The sequence below is a fragment of the Molossus molossus genome, unplaced genomic scaffold (genome assembly GCF_014108415.1).
Source record: "Molossus molossus isolate mMolMol1 unplaced genomic scaffold, mMolMol1.p scaffold_m16_p_1, whole genome shotgun sequence".
NCBI classification, from domain to species: domain Eukaryota; kingdom Metazoa; phylum Chordata; class Mammalia; order Chiroptera; family Molossidae; genus Molossus; species Molossus molossus.
In genome coordinates, this window is record NW_023425344.1 from 214,653,471 (window position 1) to 214,672,780 (window position 19,310).

At 35.3% G+C, this 19,310-nt stretch overlaps 1 protein-coding gene across 1 annotated transcript in view; it reads left to right on the plus strand.

Annotated features, from left to right (window-relative positions):
• The first annotated feature begins 5,819 nt into the window (after positions 1 to 5,819).
• The window catches only part of LRRC9 (leucine rich repeat containing 9), a 127,657-nt gene continuing 114,166 nt past the window's right edge, over positions 5,820 to 19,310 (plus strand). The window contains exons 1-9 of the mRNA XM_036280590.1: positions 5,820 to 5,898; positions 6,146 to 6,364; positions 7,786 to 7,926; positions 8,715 to 8,778; positions 9,061 to 9,131; positions 11,780 to 11,962; positions 14,735 to 14,890; positions 17,369 to 17,565; positions 19,107 to 19,238. Of these exons, the coding sequence (XP_036136483.1) occupies positions 5,851 to 5,898; positions 6,146 to 6,364; positions 7,786 to 7,926; positions 8,715 to 8,778; positions 9,061 to 9,131; positions 11,780 to 11,962; positions 14,735 to 14,890; positions 17,369 to 17,565; positions 19,107 to 19,238 (1,211 nt within the window). The 5' untranslated portion in view covers positions 5,820 to 5,850. The remainder of the gene's footprint in view (positions 5,899 to 6,145; positions 6,365 to 7,785; positions 7,927 to 8,714; positions 8,779 to 9,060; positions 9,132 to 11,779; positions 11,963 to 14,734; positions 14,891 to 17,368; positions 17,566 to 19,106; positions 19,239 to 19,310) is intronic.

Consider the following 19,310-nt stretch of genomic DNA (forward strand, 5'->3'; position numbering starts at 1 on the left):
AAGGTGAAATGATGAAGTCCTGAACCAAAGAAGAGGCAACTGGAATGGAGAAGAGGAAAAACGTTGATAGACATTTAAGAGATACATGCAGAAGGATTTTGATCAGTGAGTGAACTTGGGGGGGAAAAGTAAAAAAGTAGATGAGAGTAAGTCCCAGGTTTCTGACTTAGATGTTTAGAAGGATGAAGTCATTTGCAAAAAGAAGGCATACATTAGGAGAAGCAGGCTGACTGGAAAAATAATGTGTTCAGCTTTGCACATACTAAATTTGAGATGCCTGTGACACATTCAGTTGGAGCTTTCCATGTGGGTAGTTGGATGTCGATTTGCACAGGGGAAAGGAAGATTAGTAATTTTTCACCAAGAAGGACACAGTTGCTTAGAAAAGTAGGTTTGAAATAACAAAGTGAAGCGGAGGAGAAAAAGTAAAACCAAAGAGGAAAACTTAATGAAGAGAGTCATCATCATTGTCAAATGCCATGTCAAAGTCAAGTTGAGAGCTGAAATATGCCCAGTGTCTTTGGCAATTAGATTCTTGTTGATCTTGGTAAAAGAAACTGTAAAGGCCTGAGGTGTCCCCAATCAGGCTGCAGTGAGCTGAGAACTGATTGAAGGTAATGAAGTATTGCTAATGACTAGAAGTTTTTCTGTGAGGGTACCTAAAACCAGCTGGCTATTCATAGAATATAAGGAGGAGATTTTTTTTTTTTAAAGTTAGGAGCCACCTAACATTCATATGTAAAATAAAGAGACCCTAGAGAAGAAAAATAAGAACAGGTGAGAAGGAGGAAAGGTTAACATTATTATTCTGAAAGAAACTTAAGAGGATGGGATCAGTACACAGGAAGAGAGATTCATTTTGGACGACAGAAAGAATGCTTTTACCAAGCCAGGAGTCAGGAAGAGAAGAAAATACATTTTTAGGAGAGGGAATTTAAGGGTTGAGTGTTATGATGGCATCACTGTTCTCTGTGAAGATGGGGACAAGATTATCTGCTGAGAGAGAGAACGTGGGAAGAGTAGTGGAAGTTTAAAATAGTCCCTATGTGGAGTCCCAGATCCTGCTCTCCCTAAGAAAGGAAGTTGAAGAGCAAACTATAAAATGTCTATCGGTGAAGATCCAAATGAAGTTAGAGGCATGCATTTGTAGTGACTTCAACTCCATGCTGGTTTTGTGAAATCTTCCAGCAGCATTCCAGAGCAGAAGAGAGAGGTGATGGAATCAGTCGGAGATTTGAGATTTGAAGGGTGAAAGTTATCGAAGCTCTGGGTGGTTTCAGGTTTCCTGGAGGGACTAGAGAAAACCTGTGGGCTCTTAGATGGGTAGGAGCTTTCCCAAAGTGCAGGAGAGAGAGTACAGGCTGGCCAACAGGACACTTGTCTTGATGGAATGAAAAGCGTCAGCTAGAAGCCTTGAGCCCACTTGTGACTAGAAAAAACATACAAGGCTTATAAGTACCAGGAAGGTCCAGGGTTCTCATAATTCAGATTTAACTATGCAACTTATAGAACTTGGAGTTTTAAAATTAAATTCTGTTTTGCTAAGTAACTATGAGTTACAAGGTATTTTTCCTAAATGAGGGCATTGATGAAGGGAAAACAAGGTGAATGCAAGGTTAGGGTAGTATCCCAAATATGCATATTTCTTTATCAAGAAAAAGTAGTCTTCTTAAATAAATGGAGAGCTCTACCTAGTTCTCAAGAAGGACTCAATACTGGAAAGATGGAAGTTCTTCCTAAATAATTCTTTACAATGAAGTCTCAAAACCCTATGTGAATTTTTAAAAAACCAAAACAAAATAATTATAAATCTTATTTGAAAAAACAAATATTAAAGAATAGCCAGGACATTTCCAAAACAGAATATGATGTGGGAATTCACAATATAAATCACAATAATTAAAACAAGGTAATACTACAGAAGTAGACAGCTGAGAGAGAGCATATTGGAAAGTCCAACATCAGACTCAAGTACATGTGATGACTTAGTGAATAACAAAGGGAACAGTTAATTTATTCTGAAATAGATATCTTGGACCTAGACTAGATAACTTGGATTACCATTTAGTGACTGTGGGGGTATTTTGTCCCTTGTGTGGTGATGGTAAGACAGGCTTTCCTTTGACATTCACAGACATTAAACCAAAATGTACGGGCTGCTCTTCAGATGAGAGGAAGTGCTACAGGACTTCCTTTACTTGGTGTGCCATCCGAATAAGCCTAGGAAGGGAAGACTGTGGCCTGTGTCGATGTATTGGCCTCTGATGGAATATCTAAATTATTTCAAGTTGTTTCTTGCTAATAGCTTCCTTGCCTGGCCATTCCTGCAGCCTATGCTGTAATAACTTGGAATTGTCCAAGAATGGGGTATGAGATAATTGCCAATAGGAAGCAGGAAAGGAATGATCACTATTACCATCAATATAGACCTATCATCTAACTATTTATCATCCCCACTACTACCACCCTACTCCAACCACCATCCTCTCTCACTTATATTATTATACCTATCCCTTAACTAGTCTCCTTGCTTCTGCCTTTGATCCCTACAAGTCTGTTTTCAAGAGTAGCTAGAGTGATCTTTTTCAAAACTTAAGACAGCTCATGTTACTCTACCATTCGAAATCCTCATAATATAGCTTTCCATCTTATTCATAATAAAATCCAAAATCCTTACAAGATGGTACATGACCTGGCCCTGAAATACCTCTCTGACCTCACCTCCTACCAGTCTCCATTTCCCTGGCGGTGCTCTAGCCATCTCATTTTCCTTGCTGTTTGGCAAATATGCCAAGTGCTCTCACTCAATTTTTTTTTTTTTTGCATTTGCCTGGATGCATTTCCCCAGGTTTTCTCATAGCTCACACGCTCTCATTTCCTTGAGCTCTTTACTAACTTACCAAAGAAGTCTTCTCTTTCCTCCCACCCCATCATTCTCAAACTGGTAGATATTAGGCCTTCAGTGCATCAGTTAATGAATGAGCAGAAAATCCAGTGCATCAGGATACATTTCTTTGTGATGCCAGCTGGGTTCCCTCCCTCCTCGATTCAGCATGGTGGAACTCTGTCCCCAGTTTACAAAGCCTGAATGCAAATACAGACTGTGTGCAGTGCTCTGATAGAGATATCAGAATCCTTTTATTTGGTCCCTTAGGATGGCCACAGCCACCCTCTTCCTCATCACTGCTACTCTGAGTTTAGGGAATTTTTAGGATGGTTTTATAAAGCTGCTTTCTCTAGTACCTTGAATTTTGGGCTGGTTTGTGCTGATGGGATTTTCTTCCAATCTGATGCCATTTGCTTTATTTTCACTCAAAAGACCTTTCTCAAATTTTTGGCAATCATTATTCTTTTCCTAGCACTACTATACATTTCTTTCTTATTTTCATATTTCCCTAATTATTCCAGTGGGATTTGGGGAAAGAAGTTAGGTAACCAAATGGACTCTAGCCACCTGTTTTTTGCCTTAACATTTTATGTATATACCTGTAGCTTCTACTATTGTCCTCTTTGTTTACTCCATTCCAGCCACTCTGGTCTCCTAACTTTTTCTTGGCTATACCTAACACACACTCACCTTAGGTCCTCTGCACTTGCTAGGATATTCTATCGCCATGTATCTTCATGGCTCACTTCCTATATTACTTTGCATAGATGAATAAAAGTGAACCTATAAATGCTCTTTAAGTAGAAGTTTAAGTAAAATTTCATTTAAGCATAACATATCTTAGGAATCTAATTTTATTTTCTCAAAGTGAACATATAACCCTTTAATTGGCACCCAGATCAAGAAATATATCTTCATTAGCACTCCAGAGCCCCTCATTGCCTCCTCCTAGTGACTCACTCCATCCTGACTTCTAATACCAAAGAGTAGTTGTTTTCAAATTTCATATGAATTGAGTCACACAGTATATACTCATTGTGTAGCTTCCTTTACTCAGCATTGTTTGTGAGAATCATCTATGTTGGAGAAACAGCTTCTTTCTCATTCCACTTGTAGGAATAAACCCAGTAGAAATGTGTACCCGTATGACAAAAATGTTTAGAGAAACACTATTTAGCTTCAACTGGAAACAGTCCAAATGTCTACCAACATTAGAATGAATAAATAAGTGGTTATATATTCATGCTTTACAATACTAAACATGTTATTTAAAAAGTGTGGATTTTTTTGCCCTAGCTGGTTTGCTCAGTGGTTAGAGCGTCAGCGCATGGACAAAAGAGTCACAGGTTTGATTCCAGCCAAGGGCATGTACCTTGGTCCTTGGTCAAGGTTTGTCCCAGCCCTGGTCGGGGTCATGCGGGAGACAACCAATCGATGTGTCTCACATCGATGTTTCTCTCTCCCTTCCTCTCTCCTTTCCTCCCACTCTGTCTGAAGATAAATAATATCCTCGCGTGAGGATTAAAAACAAACAAACAGCCCTGGCTGGTTTGGCTCAGCGGTTGGAGAGTCAGCCTGCAGTCCAGAGAGACCCGGGTTCAGTTCCCGCTAAGGGCATGTACCGAAGTTGCAGTTTGTCCCCGGCCCTGGTTGGGTTGTGCGGGTGGCAACCACTTGATGTGTCCCTTTCACGTCGATGTTTCTCTCTTTCTCTCTCCCTCCCACTCTATCTGAACAAGATATTGAAGAATGTCCTCAGGTGAGGATTAAAAATAATAATAATAATAAATGCCTTGGCCGGTTTGGCTCAGCAGTTAGAGCGTTGGTCTGCGGTCCAGAGAGCCCTGGGTTTGGTTCCAGCTAAGGGCATGTACCTCAGTTGCAGTTTGTCCCCGGCCCTGGTTGGGTTGTGCGGGTGGCAGCCACTCGATGTGTCCCTTTCACGTCGATGTTTCTCTCTCTCTCTCCCTCCCACTCTATCTTAAAAAAAAGGAAAAATGTCCTTGGGTGAGGATAAAAATAAATAAACAAACAAACAAACAAATGAAAGTGTGGGGTTTTTTCTTCCTATTTTTGCCTAAATCTAGCCCCACCCAACCTGGCATGCCTATTATAACTACATCAGCTTTCATTCACCTGCATCTAAGATAACTCATGTTAACATCTTAGTGTGTAACTTTCCATATTTTCTCCTTGCATATTCATACACACACACACACACACACACACACATATACACACACACATATCTGTAGTGGAGTTATCATTGTAAAAAGTGGGATCACAATATACACCATTTCTACATCTTGCTTTGTCATGTCATAATATTAAAACCAGTATTCTTATATTTTTTAAATAGTGTATGTCTGGAACAATATAATGAAAATATTGAAAATTATGAAAAATTTAAATAGCTTAAATTTTATTGAAGCTTTTTAGGTATTAATTAGTTCATATCATCTAAAATGAAGAACTTGGCTAATTCATTTTAATAAATATTTATTAGCATGCCAGATATGTTGCTAAGCCCTGTGGATTCTTTTCTTTGCTCTCTAAGTACACTTAGGGGAACCAAAAGACATTAACTGGGGGCACTGTAAAGGTGTAGATGAGAGATGACTATTTTCTTCAAGTGGTAAATTTGACTCATAGTGTGGAAGAAAATTTACTTGTTTTATTTGAACCCTGAAGGTAAAATGAAAACAAACAGGAAGAAGGTATATAGAGACAGTTAAATTCAGAATAAAAAATAACATTCTAACAGAAAACTTTATAGATGGAATGAACTGTCTTGAGGCCCAGACAAGATACTTGGTAATGTACTGTGTGAAGCTTTCAAGCCACAGGTTGCACCTAAGTAGGTTTAAGGATCCTTTTAAAAGAGAATGACCTAACTCTAGTATTTATTTTATTTTTAAATTTTTATTCATAGAAAATATTATCACCCTTATTCTTGATGGAAGATGATTGAATGTGAAAATCTAAACCAAGAAGAAATCATTAAAGAACTGGTGAGTTAAAGCCAAATTTATTTTCAAGAATATTAAATGGAATATTTTATACTCCTTTCAGGAGCTTACCTGGATTTCTTCTCCTGCATGACCTTTGAAATCAGAGAAAAATCATATATATGGTACAACATTCTTTCTTGTGAGACTAAAAAATGGTATCAGTGCAACTGCCAGTTTATAATTTCTAATGGAAAAAATACTTTTTTATTTTAAGTCAGTAATAACCTCATTTCTTTTTTAAAAACAGTGTTTATGCAATGGTTTATCTTATGAGATTGTTGGACAAGAAGGATCAGATGCTTCAAAACTGGAGATGTTTTTCTCAGGGTATCCCCATATAGTCGGATTATCATTATTTCCTAATTTAACAAGTCTCACAATCATTGCTCAAGATATAAAAGAAATTTCAGGATTAGAGACTTGTTTGCAACTAAAAGAACTTTGGATAGCTGAATGTTGTCTAGAGGTAAGTCTAAACATATAACTTTACATGAAATATTTTATACTGAATTCTTTGGCTTTGGAAAAATAATTCATTAAAATATATGTTTGAAACATGGATCAAAAAAGGTGAGAGGGAAAAAGAGACCATACCTGATGAATTGCAATAAAACCCTATACCTAGTAAAACAAAAACAGATAAATAGGTAAAAGGTAGAAATAGATTTATACATAGGAAAAACTAGAAATAAAGAATTAAAACATAGACATATCTACTTTTTAGTAATCAAATCAGAACAAATAATACCCAGTATTACTTAGTAATTAAATCAGTTCACCTAGATACTATTGGTAGTGTAAAAATTATAACATTTATATTGAAAAGCAATATTACAACATGTATGAAGAACCAGAGAAAAGTACATACCTTTTGACTCAAAAATCCCTATTCTAAGATTTTGTCCTAGAGAAGTAAGTCAGCAGCAGAAAACAACTGTATGCATGAAGTTATTTATTGTAGTATTATTTATGATAGCTAAAATTTTGAAATATTAATATGCCACATATAGGGTTATTTTAAAGAAAATGATTATAAATTTCATGAAATATTTTGTAATAATTTTGTAATGATTAAATTATAATAATAATTTGAAAATTATGAAAACATTTTACATGATCTTATGTTTAAAAAACACAAAACTGTATAGTTATTATTATTATAACCAAATAGAATTGGGTATAGAGTTTATTTAAATTTAAAGAGAATATGAAATTGAAATAGTTAGGTAGAGAGATTATGTTTTTCTTTTAAAAATTTTTGTTAGCCCTGGCTGGTGTGACTCAGTTGGTTGGAGCATCTTCCCATACACCGAAAGGTCATGGGTTCAATTCCCAATCACACATAGCTAAATTGTGGATTCAATCCCTAGTTGGGGTATGTGTGGGAAGCAACCAATTGCTGTTTCTCTCTCTCTCTCTCTCTCTCTCTCTCTCTCTCTCTCTCTCTCTCAGAAATCAACAAACTTGTCTTTGGGTGAGGATAAAAAAATTAATTTTGCTGGATATTGATTTGCAATAAAATGTGACTTTTAAAAGAAAACGTATTTGCCCTGGCTGGTTTGACTCAGCAGTTAGAGCGTCAGTCTGCAGACCAAAGAGTCGTGGGTTCAGTTCCGGTCAAGGGCATGTACCTCACTTGAAGTTTGTCCCCAGCCCTGGTTGGGGTTCTACAGGAGGCAACCAGTCGATGTGTCCCTCTCACATCGATGTTTCTCTCTCTCCCTCCCACTCTATCTGAAGATAAATAGAAAAATATCCTTGGGTGAGTATTTAAAAAAAAAGAAAAGAGAATGTACTTAATATCTACTTTATTAAAAGTATTTATAGCAAAACATAACCTAACACTACTCAGTCTGCTCTTTTTTTTTTGTTTCTTTCTTTTTACAGAAAATTGGAGGGCTTCAAGAATGTAGACATTTAGAAAAACTGTATTTATTTTATAATAAAATTTCCAAAATAGAAAATTTAGAGAAATTATCAAGGTTGAAGGTTCTTTGGCTGAACCACAATACAATAAAAAATATTGAGGTAAGATAATTTCACTGTATATATAAAGTTAATTACTGCTATAGAGTTTAAACCAGAATGTCCAAGATCATATTATGCTTTAGAGCCAAAATATTCATGATTAGTTTAATAACTGTTAAGAAGAACTAACATAGAGAACTTCCTCTACATTATTTTCTTTATTCCTCCCACCAAGCCTAAGAGGTAAAGTGTTATTTCCTCTTTGGAGGTTTAAAGTAAAAAAGAGATATAAAGATATATAACTTGCCTAAAATTATAAACACAGTCTGTGTGATGTGCTCCTTTTCCTATTCCTCTTCCTCACTCCCTCGCCATTTCCCTCCCTGCTCCCTCCTCCTCCAATAACTCTGTCAGGTGCCAGAGACACAACGATGGCTTCACTGAGGCACCCACTTACTTCTGTGCCCAGTGCTCAGAACATGTGGAGAACTAACCGGATTGATCAGATGGTTTATAAATAGAGATTTTTTTTTATGTTTTTTTTTTTAATCCTCACCCGAGGACATTTTTCCATTTTTTTTTTTTTTGTTCAGGTAGAGTGGGAGGGAGAGAGAGAACAGAGAGAGAGAGAGAAACATCGATGCGAAAGGAACACATCGAGTGGCTGCCACCTGCTCAACCGACCAGGGCCGGGGACAAACTGCAACCGGTACGTGCCCTTAGCGGGAACCGAACCCGGGTCTCTCAGGACCGCAGGCCGACGCTCTAACCGCTGAGCCAAACTGGCCAGGGCTATAAATAGAGATTTTAATGATTTCTCCTAAATTGCATACTGTCTAAATTTTTAGGGCTTGCAAACTTTGAAGAATTTAAATGATCTCAACCTTGCTGGAAATCTAATAAGCAGCATTGGTATGTACTGTTTCATTTGGAATGTAAAATAATGCTACAATAATATTTTATCAGTATAAAAAGAACATTTCTTTCTTTTAGACTTTTTTGTATGATATCTTTGCCAAGCATTTCTAAATCTATGATTTATAATTCTAAATCAGTGGTTACTAATTATACAGTGTTACTGTTAGTCTTACATGCAAGGAATGATGCCCACATACAATTCAGAAATATGACAGGAAATAAACATGGGGTAAAACAATATTTAATTATTCTTTCATCTTGTTTTTTAAATTAAAGGTCGGTGTCTTGATCCCAATGAACAACTGGAAAAATTAAACCTCTCTGGTAATCAAATATGTTCTTTCAAGGTATGTTTAAGTGTAATACATTTTTATTTACCAACCTGGATCATAAACCATCTTATTGCAGGAAATGAACTAAATAGCTGCTGTTAAGAAATAATTTAATCATTTTGGACTACGCAATATGCTGGAAATTTTAGAGTTAGCTGATTAGATTGACCCTAATGATCTGACACTATTAAAACCAAACAAATAACTATTTATTTAGCTTTTAAAGTACTAATTTGTCTTAGTTTTCTTCTGATCTTTCTAGCTATACCTCTTCTGATTACTCTTCCTTTTGTAATATCTAAAAAAATGGACTTCCCAGGTCAGTCCTGGGGTCTTTTCTTATTTCTCTCTGCATGCACTCTGTAAATAATCTCATCAAGTCAAATGACTTTAAATACCTTTTATCTACTTCTACCTCCTATATTGGTATCTGCTTAGCTCCACTCCTGTCACGGGCCCAGCCCCCAGCCTCAAGTTCTGCCATTGAGCCAAAGTCTCACTTGTCCAGAGAGAATCTGGAGACATGCTGGCTACCTAACCCTGTCTTACTTTCTACTCCAGCAGCCTGACTTCACTACTTGCTTCCCTATTCTATTTGTACTTTATCATCAGAACTAAATGTTTCCTGGTTTTTGCTTTAGATTTTCCTTAACTCTGATTCTGACTCTCCTAACTAGCATTGCTTCCTTTCAAGTCCAACTCCACCACAGCACCCTCCTACCTCAGGAACCACCCTAGTTATGCAATTACTAAGGACAATATGAGGATATCTTGGAGGTGAAAGAAAGTAATAATCATTCAATTCAATTCACATATTTATTTAGTGCCTACTGTGTTCTAAATGCTGAATGCTGGGAATGCAATGTTAAACAGGACACAAACTATACTCTCAAAGAGTTTATCTCAGGAATTGCCAGACTTTTTCTATAAAAGACCAGGTAGAAAATATTTTAGGCTTTGTGGGCCACATATGGCCTTTGTCACGTCTTCTTCTTTATTGTTTTTCCAACACTTTAAAAATGTAATCACCACCCTGGCCGGTTTGGCCCAGTGGTTAGAGTGTCAGCCCATGGACCAGAGAGTCCAGGTTCGGTTCCTGCTAAGGGCACGGACCTCGGTTGCAGTTTGTCCCCAGCCCCGGTTGGGGTCGTGTGGGTGGCAACCACTCAGTGTGTCTCTCTCACATAGATGTTTCTCTCTCTCTCTCTCTCTCTCTCTCTCTCTCTCTCTCTCTCTCTCTCCTCCTCCTCATGCTCTATCTGAAAATAAATTCAAAAATGTCCTCGGGTGCAGGTTAAATTAAAAAATATATATAATCATCATCCTTAGGGCCAAAGCCCATGTGGACCCTTGGCTTATAGACTCGTGGGTACACAAGCAATTGGCAGTAGGGCATGATAAATTCTATAACAAAGGTAAGCCCAGGGGCTAAGAATTCATAGGAGGAGCATCTACCCCAAGCTTGGGGGATGAAACAAAGCTCTCAGAAAACATGATTTTTCAGTTGTCTTGAATGATTCAGAGATTAAATTGGGGTGAAGTCCAATCCAGTCAAAGGCAGCAGCATGAGTGAAGGTCTAAAGATAAGACAGGGTTGCCTGGCCAGTGTGGCTCAGTAGATTGAGCGTCGTCCCACACACCTGGAAGTCACCTATTCCATTCCCAGTCAGGGCACGTGCCCAGATTTCGGCTTGATCCCCAGTTAGGGTGCATGCTAGTAGGCAACTGATTGATGTTTCTCATCATGTTTCTCTCTCTCCCTCTCCCTTCCTCCCTCTCTCCAAAAAATCAATGAAAAATATATATATATTAAAGATAAGATAGGGTCTGATACATTCCGAAACTTCATGTTGTTCAGTATGTGGCCAAAACATAAAATGTCAGGGCTTAAATTGGAAGAAACAAGACTGAAGGGTGAATGAAGCAAGGGCCAGATGCCAAATAAAGGAAGGTGTAAAGATGACTGAAACTTCAGGATAAAAGATTTAAAGTTAAGGAGAATCAGTCTGGAAGTGCATTATCAAACCCTCCACCTCCATAGGTTGTGAGAAAAACGAGGCCCTCTGGAGAAAGCTATGTTTCAGTTGTCCTTAATAGACAGAAAAGGCATTTACAGAAAAAAACAAAAATATTTTTAAAACAACTAAAACTCAAGAATTTAATGGTAATTGTGATAGAGCAGGGGTCCCATAGCCTTTGATGAGAAGAGCAGATCTGGAGGCCAAGGAAAATGGCGAGTTGTGTTCCTCGGTGTAAGTCTGGGTAATGGTGGTAAGGGGAGTGTAAGACCTACAGGCACAAGGGGATGGTGTTACAAGGGAGCTGTGCACAGGAGGAAACGCAGTCTTAATAAATGTGCTCAAGTGACTGGCTCCAATGTTCCAGGTGGAATACATGATTTAGTAAATATTGTTTGGCCTTTTTTAAAAGTACAATTTACATGCATAGTTATATAGAGTCTGCTATTTAATTATTAATGATCTACATATATTTAGCATGGTTTTCATTAGACAAAAACATTTTATCCATCTAAATCACTTGAACATATTTAAGCAGCTAATTAGAATGCATTACATTACATTATGGTGATCTCAAGTGTTTAAAAGCCTCCTTAAAAATGAATAGTTGCAATTAACTAAGCGTTATTACTGCTGCTGTTTTAGGACCTTACTAACTTAACCAGGCTTCATCACTTAAAGGATTTATGTCTGAATGATCCTCAATATAAAACCAACCCAGTTTGTCTGCTGTGTAATTATTCCACACATGTGCTGTATCACTTGCCTTGCCTTCAGAGACTTGACACATATGATGTGTCAGCAAAGACGATCAAGGAACTGGCAGATGTAAGTGCATCCTTAATCAGGTGTCTGTGTCTTGAGTTTAATCAACTGCTTCTTTCTGGCTGTGTTCACATATGGTAGGTAGTATTATCTTGTCAGTTCTTGTTACCAATTCTACTTTTGCCCCAGTGAGCTGGATATTTCACACAAACGTATACCAGTAATAAAATTAGTACTACTATCTCAATTTTGATGGCAGTACTGAAAGGTAAAATAATAATAAAAAACATTTTAATTTATACAACACTAAAAGGAAATCTGAAAAATTATCATCAGTGTTAAGAATAATTAAACTAGTGCTATATACATAAACATTAATAAAGCCTAAATAAAGTAGAAATGAAACAAGTAACTTCCTCTCATTTGAAATTTTATGTATCAAAATTAAAAAGTATCCATGGTGGATGATAGTATGCCAGGATTAGGTCAATTCTAATCTAATTAAAGATGATTTGGGATTTCCTGAAAATATAAGTGGAACCACCACACTGCCAAAATCTTGAAGATCTCTGAAATCTTGAAGAGAACTATTCCAGAACTGCCACTATTGGTGAACCTCCCAGTAAAGGATCTACTTTGATGTGCCACCAGAGGATCTATAATTTCAGAATGGAGTGCCTAGGGAGCCACCATGTTTATTAATAGTCTTTCCACGTTATATTTCTACCTCTCCCTGCCCCATTTGTTCATTCAGTTAACCATCCAACAAATAGCTTTTGAGTATGTAGAATGTGCCAACCATGTGGCCCTCCCATTGTTTCCTGTGGTTCACCCGTCATCTCAACATAGATAAAGAATGTCTTTATCCTTTTGTCTTAACTTGTTTCTCTTCTCTTACTGGTTTGAGAATTTATTCTCAAATTCCATTCGCTCTTTTTTCCAAAACTGAGATTATCATCCCTCCCACCCCAATCTAAGAAGTAAATTGTCTTTTAATATTAGGCAAAGGGCTAGAGTTCTTATCTACAAGCAGATGTTTGGAGTCATTGGAGGGCCCAGGAGGAATGTCTTTTCTAACAGTGTTAAGTCTAAAATAACAGCAAAACTTAAACAACCATATTTTTAAAATTTCCATTATCATCCCTGTAGTTTTACATCAGGCTGTTTCTGCAAAGTTGAGCAGAGTGAATATGCTTCATGAAATTATGCTTCATGGTTCGTTTATCTAACAAATATTTAATGCCTGTTACATTCCAGGCACAGTTCAAGGCATTAGACATATAGAGTGACCTAAACAGGCAAATTCCCTGCTTTCTTGTAGCTCACATTCTGCTGAGAGAAGACAGATAATAAGCAACTAAATAAGAAAAAAACTAGTATATCAGATGCTATGAAAGGGATCCTTTTGGATAATGGATTAAGAATAGAGGATTAGAGGGGAAAATGTGAAAGCAGAGATAAATGATAAATGCTATGGAGAAAATAAACAAAGGTGAAGGAAAAGATTGTTGGTAGGGGCAGAGGATAGGGAGGGTGTTGGCTATTTTATATAGAATTGTTAGGAAAGGATTTGCTAAGGTGACATTTGAGTAGAGACTTGAAAGAATTAAGAAAGCAAGCTGTTCAAGGATCAGCAAGTGTAAAGACCTTGATGTAGGAACATGCCTCATATTTGAAGAACAGCAGAGGCTAGTGTCGCTGGAGCTAAGAAAGTAAGGGAGAGAGAAGACCAGTGGTGGGGGGCAGATCATGGGAGACTCTGTAGAATGTTGTAAGGACTTTGGCTTTTACTATGAGAAAGTTGGGGCAACTGGAAAATTTTAAGTAGAGGGATGATGAGATGATTTATGTTTTAAAGGGATCCTTTTGGATAATGGATTAAGAATAGAGGATTAGAGGGGAAAATGTGAAAGCAGAGAGAACAGTTAAATTCCAGTAACTTGGATGAGAGATATTGATGATTTGATACAGTGTTTTAGTAGAGGTGGTGGTGAAAAGTAGTCAGATTTTGATAGTAGTTAGACTCTTCTGGATTTGCTGATAGATTGGCTGTGAAGTGCAGAGGAAAGAAGTATAAAGTAATTCCAAGTTAGTGGCCCAAACAACTGAAGGAGGGGAGGAAATTGCTATTTCATAAGATGAGAATGAGTATGGGAGGAGTAGGTTTAGAAGGGAGAATTACAGTTTAATTTTAAGCTTATAAATTTTGAATAATTTTTGAGCATCCAAGGGGATATGTCCAATAAGTAGCTGGATATATGAGTCTGCTATTTTATAGAATTGCCTGGGTTGGATTAGATTGATAATTTAGTAATTTGCTCAGTCTAAAACAAGTTCATTTAGAGCATCCTTTTATAGATTTGAAAAAAAAACACATGAAACCTATTCTTAGCCATGCTTTTTAAAAATAGATTTAATATCATATTTGCTTTTAATTCTTTTTAATTTCTTTAATTTTTCCCTAAATTAATCATATAGGGAAAATATAGTTATATATTTGCTTTAGTAGTACTACCTCATTAGCTAAATGATACTGTTTTATATATTGAATTCTATCTGTAGTATCTTTATTTTGTCATCCTGGAAATAAATGTGAATATGCCTCACATTTAAAATATTATTCCCAAGAAAATCTTTGGAATTTTATATTTTGCTTTTTAAGTTTAAATACAGACTCTGTGTAGTCATTATCATGTTAACATCATCATTAGTAGTAAATGAGCATGCAAAACTTTCAAATTGTTATTTAGAATATATTGCACTTATAATATACTGCTAATAATTACCTATAATGTTTATATTTCAGCTAATCTTTTGTTTTTTTCTCACTTTTAGACCACAGCAATGAAAAAAATTATGTATTACAATATGCGTATAAAAACTGTTCAGAGGCATCTTAATGAAGACCTTGAAAAACTGAATGATCGAAAATGTAAATTGCAGAAGTTGCCAGAAGAACGAATGAAATTATTCAGCTTTGTGAAAAAAAATGTAAGATTTAATACTGTAAAGTTTCAGTGGCCACATCTTAGGAAAACTGATGGATAAGATAGCATTATAATTTTATGTATGTATACACATATACTTATATATTGTTTTTTTAATTAATATTGAATTTCAAGTCAAGCTTGTTCCTAAAATGTATTGATTCTAGGTGTTTAACTAAGCTTCATTCTGTGCTTAGAAACCTATAGTTCAAAAAAGATATAGGCTTAATATATACAAATTAAAAACTTTTAATATAAAACATTTTTAATTAATTTAAAATGATTCAGAGTTATAGAGATCTGTTAGACTTATTTTAGCTTCATTTTTACTGGATATTGGTAGGTTGTGTTCAAAATTCATTTTCTTGTCTAAAGGGATGAAATATCCCTTTACTAATATTATTAAGATATATAACAAGGTAGGAACTTCATATCAAGCTATACTTTAGTAGATATATTGTGTGTACTTTTTTATTTAGAACAAATTAGATTTCCTTTACTAAAAGTAGATCCTAAAATATTAAGGATTATTTACCTCAAAACAGAACTTTGTATATAAAAGAACTATATAATTTTTAAGTATGAGAAAATAATGGGTTATTTAACAAATGGTGTTACAAAAATAGGTAACTACTTGGGGGTAGGGAGTTTGGATCCTTAATTCAGATTTTAGCAAAGTAAATACCAATAGGAAAAAATATTTAAATGTAACTATAAAAACATGAAAAAAATGGAAGAATATATAGATTTAACTGGTCTCAGCCTGCCAAATAAAAGAAATATTAGAAATCACAAAGGAACAGAATGTAGATTTGATTGAAAAAAGAAGGTAAAATTCTTTTGTACTAAAAAGCATAATTAATGAAAGTAAACACTAAATGACAATCTGAAAAAATTATTTTCAACAAACATGATATCCTTAGTGTAAATGTACTCATAAATAAAACAACAAAAAATGAAATATCTATATAGAAAAATTGATCAAAGTACATAAACTATCATTTTTAAAAAGAAATTAAAAATGACTAATAAACATCTGAAAGAAGCTCAACTTGATTATTAATCTCCGAGTGTGAATTAAGATAGCAAGCAGCCATTTTCACCTGTAAAATTGTCATAGCATAACATATGATAGCACTCAGCCTGGTGAAGATGGGTGTGACACTATTACACCACTGATGGGAGTATAATTGTGCCATATATATATTAACCGGCCTAAAAATGTTCATAGCCTTTGATCCACTAAAGCTACTTCTAACGTTCTATTCTAAAGATTTGGATATATATTTATCTATAAGGATATTCATCACTACACTGTTTATAATAACAAAAAAATTAGAAACTACCTAAATGTTTAACAAAAGAGGAATAATTATTTATTCTTAAGATAGAATAGCATGCAGTCATTAAAAACAAGTTTTAAAACTATATTTAATACTCTATCAAAAATGGACAGGCTTAAATTCATATTATAATCAGAAAGATATTCTTAAAGTAAAACATTAACAAAATTTAAATTATTTTTTGAATAAACATCACAGGAGAACCAGTATATGAAAATCATTTCATATCTGCCATTTTCATGTGCAGATCCATGTATTAAGTAAAACCTGCAAATGTGAAAAATAATAGCCATAGGTTATATGAACCATAGACATTTTTATAAATGTGCTTAATTCATTTTTTAATAGATGGATATAGCCATCATAGCGAGGCATTACAGAAAATTAATAAATTTCTATTTATATACACCTCTCTGTTTACAGTACAATTTATCATGAAATATCCTACAAGGCTGGGATTAGGGTAAGGCAGGCAAGTGATGCACTTACCATGAGCCCAGAATTTAAGAAAGGGCCCCAGACCTCAATAATCAAGATAAATCATATTAAATGCAATATTTTTAAGTGTAAAAATGTTCATTATGAATTTTTTAAAAAAATATATAAAAAATTTAAATAAAGATATTGCTATATTAAGCCATAAAGGAGAGAGAGGCAAAAGGAAGAATGTATGTATATGTGTGTGTGTGTGTGTGTGTGTGTATGCTTTTGTGTGATTTTTATGATTAATTTTTTTCAGAATACCAGAGTAGTTGAAACATCTTGAAAAATTTTAAAGTAAGTGTAGAAAAAGTCACTTTATTTGAAGTTTAAATATTTATACCAAAACACTTATTATAATTTTACTTTAGCTTTAATACAAGCAAACTCATCAGTAATATTTAAAAACCAGTTTCTTTGTTTTTCTCATTTTCAGTTGAGAGAACTGCCACTTTTGAAATATTTAATATTGCCTTTCACATAATCAAAATAAATTGGCTGACTAAATTTATACCAAAGTGATAATCACATGCTGGCCATGTTTTTAATGAAATTTGGCCTATTTATTTTCTATATTTCTACTTTGTTAATTTAAATTTACTATATATTTAATAGAGTCCATTAAAAATTGTTGCTTTCTGGTACATTGATTTCAATAGTTGGAACGGGAACTGGATGAACTCAAAGGATCTGGCCAAGGGCAAAATGAAAGATCCAATAACAATAAAGGAATGGAGCTTGAAATATCAAAGAACTCTGAAACTGTCAAAGAAGAATCAAGTCTTCAGCAGAAGATATTGACAAAACTAAATGCCTTGAATGAAAGAGTAACATTCTGGAACAAAAAACTAGATGAGTATGTTTAATGACTTATCTAGTTGTTCAAATTTGAAACATGAGAGAATAGAATGTTCTGAGCCTTTAAGTTGAGCTCAGTGCCCTCCTTCAGGAGTGGAGAGAATTATATTATTAAGTAAAACATGAAATGTGTTTTCTAGTAGAAATAGTCATCATTGGTTCAAAACTGGCATATAGTTGTTGTTTTTTTAATATGTTTTTATTGATTTTAGAAAGGAAAGGAGAGGGAGAAAGAGAGAGAGAGAGAAACATTAGTGTGAGAGAGAAACATCAGTTGGTTGCCTCCTGCACGCACCCTGACTGGAGATGGAACCCACAACATGGATATGTGCCCTGACCGGGAATCAAACCAGCAATCTTTTGGCAACCAACTTAGCCACACCGGCCAGGGCAAGCTGGCATATAGTTTTTCTTTTCTTTTTTTTTTTTTTTTTTTATCCTCACCCGAGGACATTTTTGCATTTTTTGTTCAGACAGAGTGGGAGGGAGAGAGAGGAAGAGAGAGAGAGAGAGAGAGAGAGAGGAACATCCACGTGAAAGGGACACATCGAGTGGCTGCCACCCACATGACCCAACCAGGGCCGGGACAAACTGCAACTGAGGTACATGCCCTTAGCGGGAACCGAACCCGGGTCTCTCTGTACCGCAGGCCGACGCTCTAACCGCTGAGCCAAACCGGCCAGGGCTGGCATGTAGTTTTTTACTCAGTTAGGAACAGTGAACTTCCCCTGAGTGGCTTCCTGTCACATCGTTACTCTAGTATCTGCAAACTAAAAACATCAGGTTTTTTGGTGTGTGTGTGTGTGTGTTTGTTTTTTTGTTTTTTAACATGAACTGTTATCAGTGCAAAAGCTCATGGCATAGAGGAGACTGGGAAAAGCACATACACAATAGTCTGGAATAATGTAGAAACAAACTCAGGTTGAATATTAACTAGAAATATAAAGCAAGACGACAGTAAGTACTGTGATTTTCTTTTTTAATTTTCTAGGGCAGCAAGTAGATAAGTTAGTTTGCCCTGTAATAATACTAACAAAATAGTAGTTAACATTTATTGAGTTCTTACTCTGTGTCATACTCTTTGCTAAGAGCTTTACATGCATTTTGCATATAAGCCTCAAAAAAGCCTGTTTGGGTATAGGTACTATTACTAATATTGCCATTTTACTGAGAAACTTCAGCATAAAAATGTTGTGACTTGTCTAAGATATGAGAGCAAGTGGTGGAGCCGGGAAAGTTTTCTAACCTCCACTTATTCTGAAGTTAACAAATTGAGGTGATTTTGGTTGCCTAAAATGGAAACTTTTTGCTATTTGGTACATTGATTTCAATAGTTGGAACAGGAACTGGCTGAACTATGTTAAACCATGTAAATAGAATGTCTTTTACATGATTTAACTATTAACACCACACTGCCTTTATCCATTAACAAAAAGCCTTGTATTTTAAAATCAGCTTTTTAAAAAAAAAATCAATCATGAATTTTAATGTTGTGATTTGTAGATTATTTTAATAGCTTTATATTTTTTCCTTAAATAGAATTGAAGCAATTTATCGTATTGAAGTAAAGCGAAAGAAGAAAAGTTGTGGGTTATTGATCCCATTTTTGTTAATGGAGTTGGAGACTGTAGGAAATATCCACTTTGAAGAAGGCACTCGATCTGATGACTGGTAAATCTGTTTGAAATGTAAAGTTATTGCTTTAAAAATAATTTTAAGTGCTTAGGATTAATTAAAATATCA